The sequence below is a fragment of the Moschus berezovskii genome, chromosome 9 (genome assembly GCF_049115385.1).
Source record: "Moschus berezovskii isolate FMDL1 chromosome 9, NW_MosBer_1.0, whole genome shotgun sequence".
Taxonomy (NCBI): Eukaryota; Metazoa; Chordata; class Mammalia; order Artiodactyla; family Moschidae; genus Moschus; species Moschus berezovskii.
This window is the reverse complement of record NC_142468.1, coordinates 42,732,414-42,748,724: the sequence shown is the minus strand read 5'-3', so window position 1 is coordinate 42,748,724 and position 16,311 is coordinate 42,732,414. Positions and strand designations below refer to the sequence as shown.

The window sequence follows — 16,311 nt, the reverse complement described above, 5'->3', positions numbered from 1 at the left end:
GTTGATCTTTGTGAATACATGGGTTTTATATATGAGAGTCAGTGAGCTTCTGGTACTATTGGATCTTCTGCATTCTGAAGTATTAATATACTTATTTTGGCCTCTTTGTTTCTTTATGTTAAATGTACTGATTTACAAAAATGTTTTTGAGAGGTGTTTTCCGTTTATAACATTTAATCTAGTACTAGAATAAGCTAAGTTTTTAGTGTTTTCAGTTAGTAAGCCAACAGATTTCTGTAGCCTATTCTTCCCACTTCTAAAAGTTACATGATTCTGAAACAGTGTTCTGGTTTTTAAAAAATCTGTTTGATATTTGCAGAAACAAATTGGAGAAACATGGTGGAAACTTCAGATGGGCTGGAAACATCAGAAAACGAGAGAGAAGTTTCTTGTAAGCACAGCACATCTGAAAAACCCAATAAACTTCCATTTGACACAGCCCCTGTTGGTAAGCAGGCATCGTTAGTGACTGCAGGCAGTACTACCTCAGCTACAAACCCTGGAAAATCAACAGTGGGCGATAAGGAGGAAGTGAAGCCAGATGAGCTGGAATGGGCCTCACAGCAGAGTACAGAGACTGGCTCTTTGGATGGCAGTTGCCGGGATCTTTTGAATTCCTCCATCACCAGCACCACCAGCACTCTTGTACCTGGCATGCTTGAAGAAGAGGATGATGAAGAGGAGGAGGAGGAGGAAGATTATGCTCACGAACCCATATCTGTAGAAGTGCAGCTCAATAGTAGAATTGAGTCTTGGGTCTCTGAGACCCAGAGAACGATGGAAACTCTTCAGCTTGGAAAAACCCTGAATGGTTCTGAGGAAGATAATGCAGAGCAAAGTGGGGAAGAGGAAGCAGAGGTGGCTGAGGTGCTAGAGCCAGGGATGGATAGCGAGGCCTGGACTACTGATCACCAAGCAAGCCAGGAGCAGCAGAAGCCCAGCAACTGCAGCTCACTGAACAAGGAGCACTCCGATTCTGATTATACACCCCCAGATCTATAACTCAGGAAATGTCAGCTGTCTGTCTCTTAACTACATAAGGGTTACAGCCATTATAAATCTTTCATGCTTCATCTCAACATTTTGCACTGTCTAGTATTTAATATATGTATTTAATTCCTGACAAATATTTTGTAGCCTTTACTTGTTTTGTGATCCATAGCTTAACTGTTAATTAGCATCTGTGTCTTTCTAAGAACTGTGTGGAAAATTCAGAATTGTTTCAGCTTTTTTATGGACAATAATGATTTTAAAAGAAGACCAGGTTTTAAAGAAAGTAATTTTAAAATGCCTATTTAGTCATTTTGAAAGCTACAGATCGAGGTTCTAAGGACAGGAGCAATTACCAATGTTTGCTTCAAGACTACACCTCCTATACTTGTAACTGACCAAAAAGTTGTTTGGGTTTCTTTAAAATAAAAGAAACCTGGAGGTAGAGTTAGAAAACTTAAAAAATGGCTGAGGGTAATTAAGTTCACAGTGATTTGTGTTAAAAATTGATGCAATTTGTACTCAGTCCACAGATGCTAATTTCAGTAGTCACTGATCATTATAATTGATTAACGTTGGTTGGCTAAGTAGAGCCTCCAGCACTTAGGCTGGCAAGAGAGCCACCTTAGCAGACGAGAGCTGGCCTTATTTGTGGAAAGTGATAGGTGTTTAAATAGTGGGAAGTTGCCCGTTAGAGGACCTTCTGGCTTCTGGTTCACATTTGCTTCTTAATTACCTCAGGAATGCTCTTGTACATAGTTGCATTTGCGTAAAATTAGGCAGATTTGACAGGCGAATAACTGTAGCCGGTTGTATGACTACAGCACTTACATGTAAATTACCCAGAAACAAAGTCTTACACTCGTGTGTTCTCTTGCCTGCTTCTGATTTGGGATTCTCTGGACTTCAGATATGGATTTGATTGGGTATTCAGACTTGTCCAGAGTGAAAAACCGTTGCACCTTTTAAGAAAACTACTTTGTCCCTAACCTTGAGCACCTGCTACATAACACTGACCATAGTTACTGACAGGAGTCAGGGAAAGGAACTGTATGCAGTTGTAACATGTATCCTGATAATCAAGGCTTGGAAGAAGTTTTGAAGAAAAGAGAAAGTTGTTCTAATTGTGCCGAAACTGTTAGATTTCAGAGTTTGCAGGTAGGTGCAGGTATTAATTCTAGATCTTTGTTTATCTCTGCCCTTCTGGGATGTTTAAACTCTAGGGAGAAATTAAACTTATTGAGCTAAATGTTCTACTAATCGGTCACCACCTGTTAGTAACCTTTGCAAGTTTATAATGGTGGGAGAATTACGGATTACCTTTTTTCTGTCTTCCCTCCAACCACCTCCAGTTGGCCAATATGTATGTGCATGCACACATACACACAGATGCATGCCAGCTTTACACTTTGACCTCCCATAAGCAGGCACAGAACTGAAGAGGAAGGGCTGTTTTCCTTGTCCAGGTTTTATGGGGCAGAGAGCTTTGCCTTACCGAGGTGAATTGGGCAGATTCTTTACTGAAGCATAGGGACTACTGTTCTGGTATTGATGTTTTATAATCCTGGCATTTAATTACTGGTGAAACCAGATTCTTGGTTGATGACTTACTTGTTTGTGAATTGTGAACGTTTACGAGCATTGCTGTGTAGGAAATGTCAGTCTTAACAACTTTATTAGTGTGCTAAAAGGGGACACTACTGTAGTGTCCTGTCTAAACTGTTCTTCATCTTAGACTTCTTAGGCACAAAGTGTCTAGTACTTACAGGAATGTAGCATGTAAGGAATGAAGCCTCTCAAGTGGTAATCATGGATTTATATGTGGCAGATCTTAGTGTCTCTGTACATTTGGAAGTGTTCGTTGATTTAAAGAAATGATAGAGATTTTGAATTACTGACAGTCTTAAAAGTAAATTGAAAACTTTTCATACTTTTTAATGCTGTAAATTTCCTTTGCTTGGTGTCAGTGATTCAGAATAACTCTTGATCTTAAAATAATGAATAGCTTTTCAAAGGTTTCTTATATTTTATACCTCTACTGAATGAGAATTGTCATTTTAGATTTTTGACATTTGTATCAAAAGGGAAGTTGAGGAAATCTTCAGAACACCAGTAGCTTTGAATTTTGCTATAGACTTCAGAAGTGTTCAATTATGTGTTTGATAAATGCCCTTGAATGTGCAGTATCTTCTGCCAGCAAAGCAAACCAAGGGACCACAGCGTTTTTATATGAGACAGTTGACCTTTAGAGGACAACCCAAAATTTATTAAAGGAAATGCTACTATGTAGGATGTATGCTTAAGTAATTATTGATAATGTCTTTATAATTCATTTCCTTCAGATAAATTCTGGCATGTGTGTATATTGTATGCAGGTGGAGGTGTGAAATTAGGAAAGGGTTTTTTCCTGCATCTGGGTGAGTGGCTCTTTGGAGATCTAGAGAGATCTAATGGTAAGAGTAAGGGTTTATCATCACAAGAAATAAAAACCATAGTGATTTTTTCTTCGTGTGTAGAGATTGTTTTACTGGCAATAATTGATATTAGATTTCTATTTCAGTACATAAGTATATGAATTCAAGTATGAATTGCACTCCCAGAATTAGATTTCTGCTTCAGTAGGTTTGTTTGCTGTGAAGATTACTTCTCAAAAGACAAAATGTTCATATTAGCTTAACTCTTGGTTTAAATATGTTTGTAAATGATGTAATATATTTCTTTTGACTAAAGATGGGGGGAAAATGTGTGTTATACATTGAAAAGTTTTTAAAGGCTTTGACTGGAGGTCATTTTTGCAGAGATGGTATTTTATATGCTTCCAGTATTTGGAAAAGAATTAGTCAAAAGGAATTCACGTAGTTTAAATATTGAGAAATTAATATCCAAATAATGTACTTGCCTGATTTCTTAATAAGCTGGGGAGGTGGGTGGGGTGGGAGTTACAGTGTGCAAATGAGTAGTGAATGCCACATTCATTTTTTCAACTCTAACATAAAACTGTTCAATCCTAACACATTGTTACTTTAATATATGTATAAAGAAGTATTACTGTTTGTAAAGCTGCTGTTTGCTTAAAAATAAACCTGTCATTTAAGTATTTTCTGTATGTTGTGCCAACAAGGTAGAACATTAACTTATCCATTTAAACACTTTATCTATTTCTTGATTTTCAAAAATTTTTTGTGAAGTAATTTATTATCTTCCTCCTACCTTGTTCCTTCCAAACTTTACACACTTCCCAGAATCAACCAAACTGTTTGCCTAATCTGAAATCTGAATCCTAATTAATGATAAAAATTTAAACTTTGTTGGCACATCACACTTTAAAAGGATTTGTATTATTTTGTAATTTAATTTCTAAATATACCACATGAATTTATAATTTAATGTCTTAATTGTAATGCTCTAATTAAAAGCTGGCAAAATTATTGTGAATTATAACATGAAGGGATTTTCATCTTGTTCTTCTGCTGTATGAAGGATGATTGTTATGTCACATTTTAGAGGGTAATAACAGCTTTTTTGCACTATGTAAATACTAGTGGAGATTCTTCTGTAACTAATAAAATGATTATTGAAATGTAGTCTTGTCATTTCAGAATAGGCGCTTAAGGAATTTATGACTTTCCCAACATGTAGGATAGAGAAAATAAGAGTTAAGCTTATGGTATCCCTTAGTGCTCTCCTGGATTAGTATAAAGAAGGTTATGAGATGTGCAAGACAAAGTCATTAGTAAAAATCTCTGTTTTGGATGGTTAGTGTGATCTGTGTCATGGATCTAACAATCTCTCCAGAGACCATCTTAGTGTTAGGAAAAGGCGCCTACAAATTCTATCTCCTTTTTATGCTAATTACTCTGTGCCAGACATTGTTCTAAGCCATTTCCCAATGTTAACTCATTAATCCTCACAGCAACCCTGTGAGATAATACTATGATAATTTCTCACTTTTTAGATGATGAAACAGTCTTGGAGATGTTAAGTAACTTGCCCAAGTTTCAACAGCTGATAAATAGCAGAACTAGGATTTAAGTTCAGTCCTGTGGTTGGTATGCTTTTTTTTTTTTTTAAATAATTGGATTGTAGTTGATTTACAATGTTGTGTTTCAGGTGTACTGCAAAGTGAATCTGTTACACACATCTGTATATCCAGATTCTTTTCCTGTATAGACCATTACAGAGTATTGAGTAATAGAGCATGGCTAGTCGTTCACAGCTTTTAGCATGCAGTTGAATGTTGGTGTGTACCCATTACCTTGCACCTCATTCCCAGACGTCAGTTACCCTGGCACCACTGGTGGTCTTTATCAGCCATTGGTCATCGCCCCAGTGGGACCCTCCCCCAAGCAACCACCTGTCAGTCAGCAACCGTTAGTTGGTCTGTGGAGAGGTATTTGTTGCACAGAGAGTAAGGTAAGAAGCAAATCCTGGCCTTTTGCTTGGGGCCCTCCAGCTCACCCAGCGTTGGGCCAGTGAGTGAGCAGTGGGACCCAGGGAACAGACAGAGGGCTGTGTCCTGCAGGGCTGTAGAGCCCTCACCAAGGCCACTGACTGACCAGGCCCCGGCTCTGAGGCAGCAGTGAACCTCTCCCCAATCCCTGCCTTTGTGCAGACCACGAGTCTGTTTGGGTGGCCTGAGGAGCATGAGGGTTGGCTGGATCCTGGGCGCTTGGCTCCATTAGCGATGACAGTTGGACAGGTTCTGGGGATCTGGCCCTGAGGTAGCCAGCTGCCAGCTGAGATCTGCCTCCTTTTAGCCAGGACAAGGTCCTCGGAGTGTGAAAGTCCTGAGAGCCTTGCCCTTCTTGTCAGGACAGATTTGGTAGAGGTTTACAGGAACATCATTCCCTGTCCATGACCAGATCTCAAGAAAAAAGGTTCTGACACAAGAAGTTTGCAACAGCTAACCACATCCCTCACTCACCTTTCCTAGAAAAGGGCTTTGCAGAAAGCATTTTTGGGAGTTTGGGTTTTTTAAGGCATGAGCTACTCATCTCCTTGCATGGCCTTCAGTAAACTTTCCTCTGTTCCAAACTCCAATGTTTTGGTATCATTTGGCCTCACTATGCGGTGGGCACACAGACTTGTGTTTTCAGTAACAGGAGTATTTGTAACAGCAGGTTGAGTAGAGTTCCCTGTGCTATATAGAAGGCTCTTACTAGTTATCTATTTTATATATTTTAGTGTGTAAATGTCAGTCCCAATCTCCCAATCAAGTCTGTGCTTTTCTTCACTATGTCTTGTATGTCAGCAGAAGATGCTCAGTGTGTGCAGACTAAGCAGTGCTTCCCCTCATTGTCACGTGTCCTGCAGTATGCCATGTGCCATGTGCCAGGACTGAACTGATGGCCCCAGAGACTGAATTTATTGGGCCTCACCTGATCACCTCTTGCCTGGAGTTGTCCTAGATCTTGTCATTATATTGCAATTAGGGGGAATCTGAAAACTCACCTGTTAGAAAATAGTAGGTTCTCTAATTTTCATGATGAAAACAATTTTTAATGATCACAAAGAGAAGAATCACAAGTCCTTTCATATGTATTGTAATAGTTCCATTCTTGAACCAAAATTTCTACTGACAGAGTTCCTTTCCTAAGAGTGATCAGTTTTTCTTTGAGCTGACCAGAAGAGGGTGTGCATGGCACCTGAAAACAAAGTGACTATGTAATATTAATAAATATTTTAAAGTGAGGGGAGAGGAATGAGAAGTTCCCTGAACTATGGGCCTTACCATAAAAGGTGGTTAGTGCTGAGTCGAAGCTCAGAACTCAGGAGCCATACGTATAGGTATCTTTTCATTTTAGAAAGAAAGCATCATCATTTAGACCATATGTTAAGTTCAATTTTTTGAAATTTCTAAATTAGCAATTCAGTATTTTAGCTTGACTTGGATTCTGTTAACTTGTATGAAATACGACACCTGCCTTATTAGATAATAGGTATTAATGGCAGCCTTGTGGATCATAGGGCGAAAGCATGTTTCAGTAGAGCTCCCACAATGCAGAATTTGGAAAGAGGGGAAGATGTTTCCATTTGGGGCCCAGTCTCAATTCTTTTATTTCTCCTTTTCCTGCCCCTCTCATTTTTTTTTTCACACTCTGAATAATTATTTGGCATCCTTCTGCCAAGCAAAGAGAGGTTTCAGTTCAGTTCAGTTCAGTCACTCAGTCGTGTCCGACTCTCCGCGACCCCATGAATCACAGCACGCCAGGCCTCCCTGTCCATCACCAACTCCCAGAGTTCACTCAAACTCATGTCCACAGAGTCGGTGATGCCATCCAGCTATCTCATTCTCGGTCGTCCCCTTCTCCTCCCGCCCCCAACCTTTCCCAGCATCAGAGTCTTTTCCAGTGAGTCAACTCGTCGCATGAGGTGGCCAAAGTATTGCAGTTTCAGCTTTAGCATCAGTCCCTCCAATGAACATCCAGGATTGTTTATTCTTGCATAAATGAGTTGGATAATTGTGTGGCTATAATCTGACTGCCTGTATCCAAATGTCCAATTTGGGTACAGAGGGTTAGAGCAAGTAAGATACTGAATTGCATAAAATTTGAAGCTCCTAACTGAGCATAGTATTCTTTAGCCAGTTGCTGAGAAACCAGAGAATGCAGCTGTGAGTTAGTTAGCTGTGGTTTGGGGACTGGAGTAGTACAGGTTTCTGTGGAAGGAATGAGTGCTTTGTAATAGCCACAGCCTTCCCATGGTGGGACTCTTGATTTAAGGCAATTTTGATTGTACCCTTATCTGTTACAGGAAGAGTGATGTGAGTAAAAGTGATTCCTACTTAACTGTCTAGACTCCTCAGCTTATCTTTTCCTCTTTTATTTCTTTAGTTGAAACATTTGCTTTGTAAGTGCTCTGCTTGAGAATAGGATACTGATTGAAATTTAAGCAGTTAATTTTGTGTATTAAGGAGGAATAAGAGAAATGTTTGAAAATCATTGGTTTCTCATAGTGTAACTGGGAAGGGTTAATTTTGAATTTATGCTGGCTCTGCTCCTGTGATTTTAACCCTCATCCTGCCACTTTTATTGTTTATGTGTGTTAGTGGCTTTATCATGTCCGACTCTTTGCAACCCCACGGACTGTAGCCCACCAGGCCCTCTGTCCATGGCATTCTCCAGGCAAGAATACTGCAGTGGGTAGCCGTTCCCTTCTCCAGGGGATCGTCACAACTCCAGGATTGAACCCAGGTCTCCCACATTGCAGGCAGCTTCTTTGCCACCTGAGCCACCAGGGAAGTTGGTACCCAGAATGGGCCATGGTAGTTAAGTCAGTCAACCTAGATTGCTTGAAAATTTGAACTGGAGGTCACAGAAAGTGAATTTGAGTGGGTGTGCCACCACAGTGGCTGCTGCTGCTGCTAAGTCACTTCAGTCGTGTCCGACTCTGTGTGACCCCATAGACGGAAGCCCACCAGGCTCCCCCGTCCCTGGGATTCTCCAGGCAAGAACACTGGAGTGGGTTGCCATTTCCTTCTCCAACACAGTGGAGAGGCCACTAATGCTGAAAAGGCCTCTGTGCACCAGTGCTGAATCAAATCTGAGAGAGTTTGGGGTGAAGTAGAAAAGAAATCACTTTATTGCTTTGGCAGACATAAGGGGACACAGCAGGATCGTGCCTTGAAACCCTGGAGGATTTGGTGAGGAATTTTATAGCAATGGCTTCTTTGTGGCTCAGATGGTAAAGAATCTACCTACAGTGCAGGAGACCCTGGTTCGATCCCTGGATTGGGAAGATCCCCTAGAGAAGGTAACCCACTCCAGTATTCTTGCCTGGAGAATTCCATGGTCAGAGGAGCCTGTCAGGCTACAGTCCATGGGGTTTCAGAGTTGGACACGATTGAGCAACTCTTTCTTTATAACAATGGTTCAAGTTGCTGATAAGGATCAGTATGTGTGCAGGGTCTGCACTCCTTTAATTTGGTCTCAGGTGGTCTCCGGATAAGCTTCTATATTTCCTTTAATCTGGCCTCATTCGGTCTTCTGATTAGCTTCTTGAGGCTATCAAACTGTGATCTCTGAAATGAAGAGTGCTAATAACATCTTCCTTTTGTTGGGGTTTTAGTTCTGTAGAGAGCTCAAAGATATTGTTATGTATATAACTAGAGGTGGAAAAAGGGCCCTGCCCCAAAGCTGTGCTATTGTTTCTTTGCTGCTTCTCCCTTATCTCTGCACCCCCTCTCTTCCCTGATCAGCAACTGTTTGAATCTAATCTTTGGGACCCTGGGAAGATCATGGATGCTGGAGTCTATTCATTACAAACAAGAAACAGAGGACATAGAAAGGCTCTCACGGTGCAGGAGCCCCACAGGGTTCTGCTCAGTTTCATCATAAGAAAAACAGAACAATGATCTGCCTTCTATGCTGACAGCATATGTTATGTGGATCTCAACAAACTGTGGAAAATTCTGAAAGAGATGGGAATACCAGATCACCTTACCTGCTTCCTGAGAAATCTGTATGCAGGTCAAGAAGCAACAGTTAGAACCAGATACAGAACAACAGACTGATTCCAAATCTGTAAAGGAGTATGTCAAGGCTGTGTACTGTCACCCTGTTTATTTAACTTATATGCAGAGTATATCGTGAGAAATGCCAGGCTGGATGAGACACAAGCTGGAATCAAGATTGCTGGGAGAAATATCAATAACCTCAGATACACAGATGACACCACCCTTATGGCAGAAAGTGAAGAAGAACTAAAGAGCCTCTTGATGAAAGCACAAGAGGAGAGTGAAAAAGTAGGCTTAAAGTTCAACATCCAGAAAACTAAGATCATGGCATCCGGTACCATCACTTCATGGCAAATAGGTAGGGAAGCAGTAAAAACAGCGACAGACTTTATTTTGGGGGGCTCCAAAATCACTGCAGATGGTGACTGCAGCCATAAAATTAAAAGACACTTGCTCCTTGGAAGAAAAGCTATGACCAACTTAGGCAGCATGCTAAAAAGCAGAGACCTTTGCCACCAAAGGTACATCTAGTCAAAGCTATGGTTTTTCATGTAAAAATGTATGGATGTGAGATTTGGACTATAAAGAGAGCTGAGTGCCGAAGTATTTATGCTTTTGAACTGCAGTGTTGGAGAAGACTCTTGAGAGTCCCTTGGACTACAAGGAGATCAAACCAGTCAATCCTAAAGGAGTTCAGTCCTGAATATTCATTGGAAGAACTGATGCTGAAGCTGAAACTCCAATACTTTGACCACCTGATGCAAAGAACTGACACATTGGGAAAAGACCCTGATGTTGGGAAAGATTGAAGGCAGGAGGAGAAGGGGATGACAGAATATGAGGTGGTTGGATGGCATCACCAACTTGATGGACATGAGTTTGAGTAAGCTCCGGGAGTTGGTGATGGACAGGGAAGCCTGGCGTGCTGCAGTCCTTGGGGTCGCAAAGAGTCGGACACGACTGAGCGACTGAACTGAATGCTGACAACTTTACATTTTTAACCTGTTCCTAGGTATTTGATCACTACTATTTTTTAATTATAGAGAGCTTATCTGTTTTTGACAACCAACAGAGTCTTACAAAAGTGATCTTTAAGGTTTCTTCAAACCCAAGTGGTCTTATGGTTCTATGAAGAGAAGTGTTCACCATAAATGCTTTGAGAACTTTTTCCCTTTGTGGTCACATGTGGCAAGAACAAGCATTATGTCAGAGTGGGTGGCTGGGGGCATAAAGAGTGGTCCCAGGGCTTCAGTGGGGTCTGCATGTGGGACACAAGAGGATCAGGGTCCTCCGTCCAGGTGGAACTGTGGGTGTGAAAGCCTTTCAGCCACTCCAACCACAGTACTACACCCATGTAGGACATCCAGAGCCAGGGTCCAAAGCCTTGAGATCATCCTTGACCCTTCTTCTTCCTACACATCACAACCTGTCAGGAAATTCTGTTAGTTTCATACCAAAATATATCCAGAATTCAATGACTTTTCACTCCTTCCTGTCTTCACCATCTCTCACCTGGATTCGCACAGCCATCTGCCCCTTGGTCCCACTGTCTTCACTCTTATGCTCCTGTGGTCTGTTCTCAATATAGCAGCCATAATAATCCCATTACACACCTAAGACAGATGATGCCAGTTTTCTGTTCTAAGCCTTTCAGTGCCTGCAACTCACTCTACAGTGGTCTACATGTGTGTGCACACAAGAGGCCTTCTCTGACCTCATCTTCTGCCGCATGTTTCCCCTCAACCCTTGCTCACTCTGCTGGACTCTTTGCTGGATTTGGAACACACCTTCCCTAATAGCTCAGTTGGTAAAGAATCCACCTGCAATGCAGAATTACTGGGTTGGGAAGATCCCTGGAGAAGGGAAAGGCTACCCACTCGAGTATTGTGGCTTGGAGAATTTCATGGACTGTAAAGTCTACGGGGTCGCAAAGAGTTGGACACGACTGAGTGACTTGCACTGTCACTTTTCACCTCAAGCATGCCGCTGTCTCAAGGCCTTTGCACTGTCTCTTTCTTCTGATAGAAAGTCTATTTAGCCCACCCACCCAGTCCTTCTACCTCCTTTGGGTTTTTGTTCAAATGCACCTTAAAAGTGAGGCCTCAGGGGAGTCAAGGACCTACTTTATCTGAAATGTAGCACATCTTTATCATTTTATTCCCCAAACCTGCTCATCCCCCCACCTCATCTGTATTTACCAAGCTCTAAAGGTGTGTCTAGTCAAGGCTGTGGTTTTTCCAGTGGTCATGTATGGATGTGAGAGTTGGACTGTGAAGAAAGCGGATCACCGAAGAATTGATGCTTTTGAACTGTGGTGTTGGAGAAGACTCTTGAGAATCCCTTGGACTGCAAGGAGATCCAACCAGTCCATTCTAAAGGAGATCAGTCCTGGGTGTTCATTGGAAGGACTGATGCTAAAGCTGAAACTCCAATACTTTGGCCACCTCATGCGACGAGTTGACTCACTGGAAAAGATTCTGATGCTGGGAAAGTTTGGGGGTGGGAGGAGAAGGAGACGACCGAGAATGAGATGGCTGGATGGCATCACCGACTCTGTGGACATGAGTTTGAGTGAACTCCAGGAGTTGGTGATGGACAGGGAGGCCTGGCGTGCTGTGATTCATGGGGTCGCGGAGAGTCAGACACGACTGAGCGACTGAACTGAACTGAACTTTTATTCATCTTGTCTCTCCTCCCTTGCTAAACTCAGTGCAGGCCGTGACTTAGGACTGTTTTGTTTCTTCTTACCCTCAGCACCTAGCACAATGCCAGGCACAAAATAGGCACTCAGTAAGTCTTTTGAATTAATGAATATAAAAAGGCTTAAGGAAGTCAGCATTTGCAGAGAAGCCGTGCTCTGTGCAGCCACTCATACTCTCTGACTTCTTGACTTCCCTTGTTTTCCCTTTTGTTTATGATCTGGGATTGGAAGAACTAACCTGAAAGAGAAAAACTTTAGAATAGGGGGCTCCCAGAGATACTCTATATTTAATGGTCCTATATTGCTGATAAGGCTTCCTAGGTGGCTCAGTGGGTAAAGAATAAGCCTGCCAACTCAGGGGATGCAGAAGATGCGAGTTTGATCGCTAGATGGGGAAGATCCCCTGGAGGAGGAAATGACAACCCACTCCAATACTTTTTCCTGAAAAATCCCATGGACAGAGGAACCTGGTGGGCTACAGTCCATGGGATCGCAAAAGAATTGGACATGACAGAGTGCACGTGTCACTGATAATTCAAAACAAATGGTAGGTTTAGTATCTAATGATTCCTTTATATGTGGAGGTGACAAGTATGTGAGACATTTCTATGAGATTAAACAGGAAGAGGGCAAGAATACACAAGCAACTTCTGATATTTTTGTAATGTTTCATTTTTAAGCTATATGATCAGTACATAGAGTGTGGTGTATTATTCTTTATATACTTATTATATGCTTGATATATTTAATAAAAATAATCAAAAGGAACAGGCCAACTAAAATACAACCATTTTCTATTCTGTAACTGATTTCCCAAACTTTGTACTCAGTCTGCCTTCAATACATTAACAAAGAAAATTACTGCAAAAATGTAGCTGGAAGTCAGGACTAAATCCCTGTCTTTATTGATTTAGCAAATAGTTGCCAATAGCTACAAATTTTATCTTCTTGCCATATACCAGAAACTGTCTCATTTCATCCATCACCTGGCCTAAGTTAGGTAATGAGAAGTATGGCTCACACCTATGGCTTTCCCATCTGCTCTCTTGCTGGAACAAGGTGCTTTAATCTTCATGGAAAGATTGAATATTGTGTTGGCAACCCACTTATCTGGTTTCCTTAGCAACAAGAACATAGTATTTAAGGTGATGGCATCCCTTGCTCAGAATAGAAACTGAGTAAGCCTGATCCTGGTGCCCTGAGTCTGCTCAGGGATATTTTACCTCTTCAAAGACTCTTCCACACCTGGCTATTCAGGCAGCAAACCGCTAAAGCGACAGTTACCTAGCAGACCACTGGACCTGTTTCTACAGCCAACTCACCCTTGCCAGTTATAATGGCCCCTATTTCCAGTCCCTGGAAATATTGACCAAATTTTCTATTCCAAGAATTGAAGAAAATTTTTTCATGTCCTTGCAACTTCTGCAGCAATTTAGGTCAGCTGCCACCAGTTTCCATGAAATCTGAACAAGACTAAAGATGATAAAACTGCCTAGGCATTTAAGACAAGTACAACGGGGTGGGGGGCAGGGGAGAGCTTTTAAAGGAAATTGCTATTAAGGAACTGTGGCCAAGCATCTACTGTTTTGTCAAACAGAGTTTAACAAGTTTCCTTATTGTCAGACTTTTTAGAGCTTCTAATATCCTAACATATTTTGACTCTCCATAAAGGGAAAGATTTATTATAATATCAGGCAGCAGTTCCTCAACATGTTGGACCATGGAACACAGAATTTTCCAAATTTACTTGGGCATAGAGTGTTTTCTCTGTGGAAAAACGATGAATATCCTAGGGAACTAGTTTTTCATGTAATGAGCATCAAAGCATGCTGCTTACGCAGTGAAGGTCCAGGAAGATGGGACACAAAGGACACTTGGACTGTTCGAACTCAGAAGCTCTCAACCAGGAGGGATTATTTCCCCAGGGGACATTTAGCAATGTCTTGAAATACTTTTTATTGTAACAACTGGAAAGGGTGCTACTGGCATCTCACAGGACAAGACCAGAGAAGCTGCTGAGCATCTTACAATGAACCAGACAGCGCCCCTCAACTGTCAACAATGCCAAGGTTGAAAAACTCGACTGACTTAATGTCAGGATGTTTGATTAGTCCTGAATGGGTTCAGGATCACACAGTGCAATCTCTTTCTGGCACAGGTTTAAACATTCTCTAATGTTCCAGAGTGAACTTATCCAGACACATCCAGATCCTCTGGATAAAACAGGCCCTTCCCCACATGCCCTGGGGAAAAGGATGAGGAGAGTTCACCCGGAGCTTCCGATCACATGCCAGTGCCTCCTCCCACGAGTCCTATTTGTTTTCTCCCGTCACATGGGGAGGCGTGTGAGGAGCAAGAGGGCAGGGAGGTACCGCTGGGAAGGGCTGCTGAGTGAATGCTCCAAGAAAAGCATGAGTCAAGTGCTTACAGAAGTCCTGGGGAATGAACCGGTTTTACCCTAACCATACAATGGACTCAAGCAAGAGTGGTGAGGACAACACTGTAAAGTGGAATTCAGCGCCTGCCCTGGTGAGCGGCGTTCCAGAGCAGAGGCATGGAAGCCTCTGCTTGTTCCTCTAACCTCTTCTCAGGCAACAGCTGCCCAGGCCACGCCCCTTGGGCAGATGCAGGGGCTTGGAATTGCTTGAGCAGCCTTTGTATTCCTAGACAGGAGTGTATATGTATGTTAATTGCTCAGTCGTGTCCAACTCCTTGCGACCCCGTGGACTACATATAGCCCACCAGGCTCCTCTGTTCATGGGATTCTCCAGGCAAAAATACTGGAGTGAGTTGCCATTTCCTTTTCCAGGGGATCTTCCCCACCCAGGGACTGAACCCAGGTCTCCCCACTTTGCAGATGGATCATAAAACTCCTACCTACACTGGATTACTCTCTTCTTTAAGTCGTATCTTGGTTTGCCTAGGAGTGAGGAGATCCCTGAATTCATTTTAAAACCAAGACCATCCTGGCTAATCTAAGGAGAGTTGGTCTACTATTGTTCATAGACATAGGGAGACTTATTAAATCACAAAAAGAGGGCCCTTTATTATATCTAATTGAATTAATGAAGTATTGATGATTATGTGGCTATGACTGAGTTAGATGCCTTGGTAGAGTTGAGACAATCACAGTAGTCCTGACCCACACAAGGTTATGTATTAAGTGTGTGCTAGTGGTTTGCTTGGAACTCAAAACATTTTCCCAAAGAAATCACATTAAAGCATTGATTATACTTCCAAGTGAAATGGAATGATAGGTACCTCACCCCTACGGGAAACAAAGCTATTGGAAATGCAGTGGTTTATCTACCTGGGCGGACATTGCTGCTGTAATTTCCCCTTGTTTCTGGGAGAAAGTGCCTATCACTCAGGATGATAGGTACACACAGTTTCCTGATCTTCCTGACTCAGGGATTAAACCCGGGTCTCCTGCATTACAGGCAGATTCTTTACCCTCTGAGCCACCAAGGAAGCCACCTCTTAACACATGCAAATGAATACACACATGCATGCCCACATACATGTATGCATGTGTTCTGTTTTTTTTTCTTTTTTTCAGTGAAACCCAAATTCAGTTCAGTTCAGTTCAGTCGCTCAGTCTTGTCTGACTCTTTGCAACCCCATGAACCGCAGCACGCCAGGACTCTCTGTCCATCACCAACTCCTGGAGTTCACCCAAACCCATGTCCATTGACTCGGTGATGCCATCCAACCATCTCATCCTCTGTGTCCCCTTTTCCTCCTGCCCTCAATCTTTCCCAGCATGAGGGTCTTTTCAAATGAGTCAGCTCTTCACATCAGGTGGCCAGAGTATTGGAGTTTCAGCTTCAACATCAGTCCTTCCAGTGAACACCCAGGACTGATCTCCTTTAGGATGGACTGGTTGGATCTCCTTGCAGTCCAAGGGACTCTCAAGAGTCTTCTCCAGCACCACAGTTCAAAAGCATCAATTCTTTGGCGATCCGCTTTCTTCACAGTCCAACTCTCACATCCATACATGACCACTGGAAAAACGATAGCCTTGACTAGATGGACATTTATTGGCAAAGTAATGTCTCTGCTTTTTAATATGCTGTCTAGGTTGGTCATAACTTTCCTTCCAAGGAGTAAACTTCTTTTAATTTCATGGCTGCAATCACCATCTGCAGTGATTTTGGACCCTAGA

General features: G+C 42.1%; 1 protein-coding gene across 1 annotated transcript in view; it reads left to right on the top strand.

Moving 5' to 3' along the window:
• The window catches only part of SECISBP2L (SECIS binding protein 2 like), a 53,767-nt gene extending 49,193 nt beyond the window's left edge, over positions 1–4,574 (top strand). Inside the window, exon 18 of the mRNA XM_088839591.1 lies at positions 320–4,574. Within this exon, the coding sequence (XP_088695717.1) occupies positions 320–1,002 (683 nt within the window). The 3' untranslated portion in view covers positions 1,003–4,574. The remainder of the gene's footprint in view (positions 1–319) is intronic.
• Positions 4,575–16,311: the final 11,737 nt, after the last annotated feature.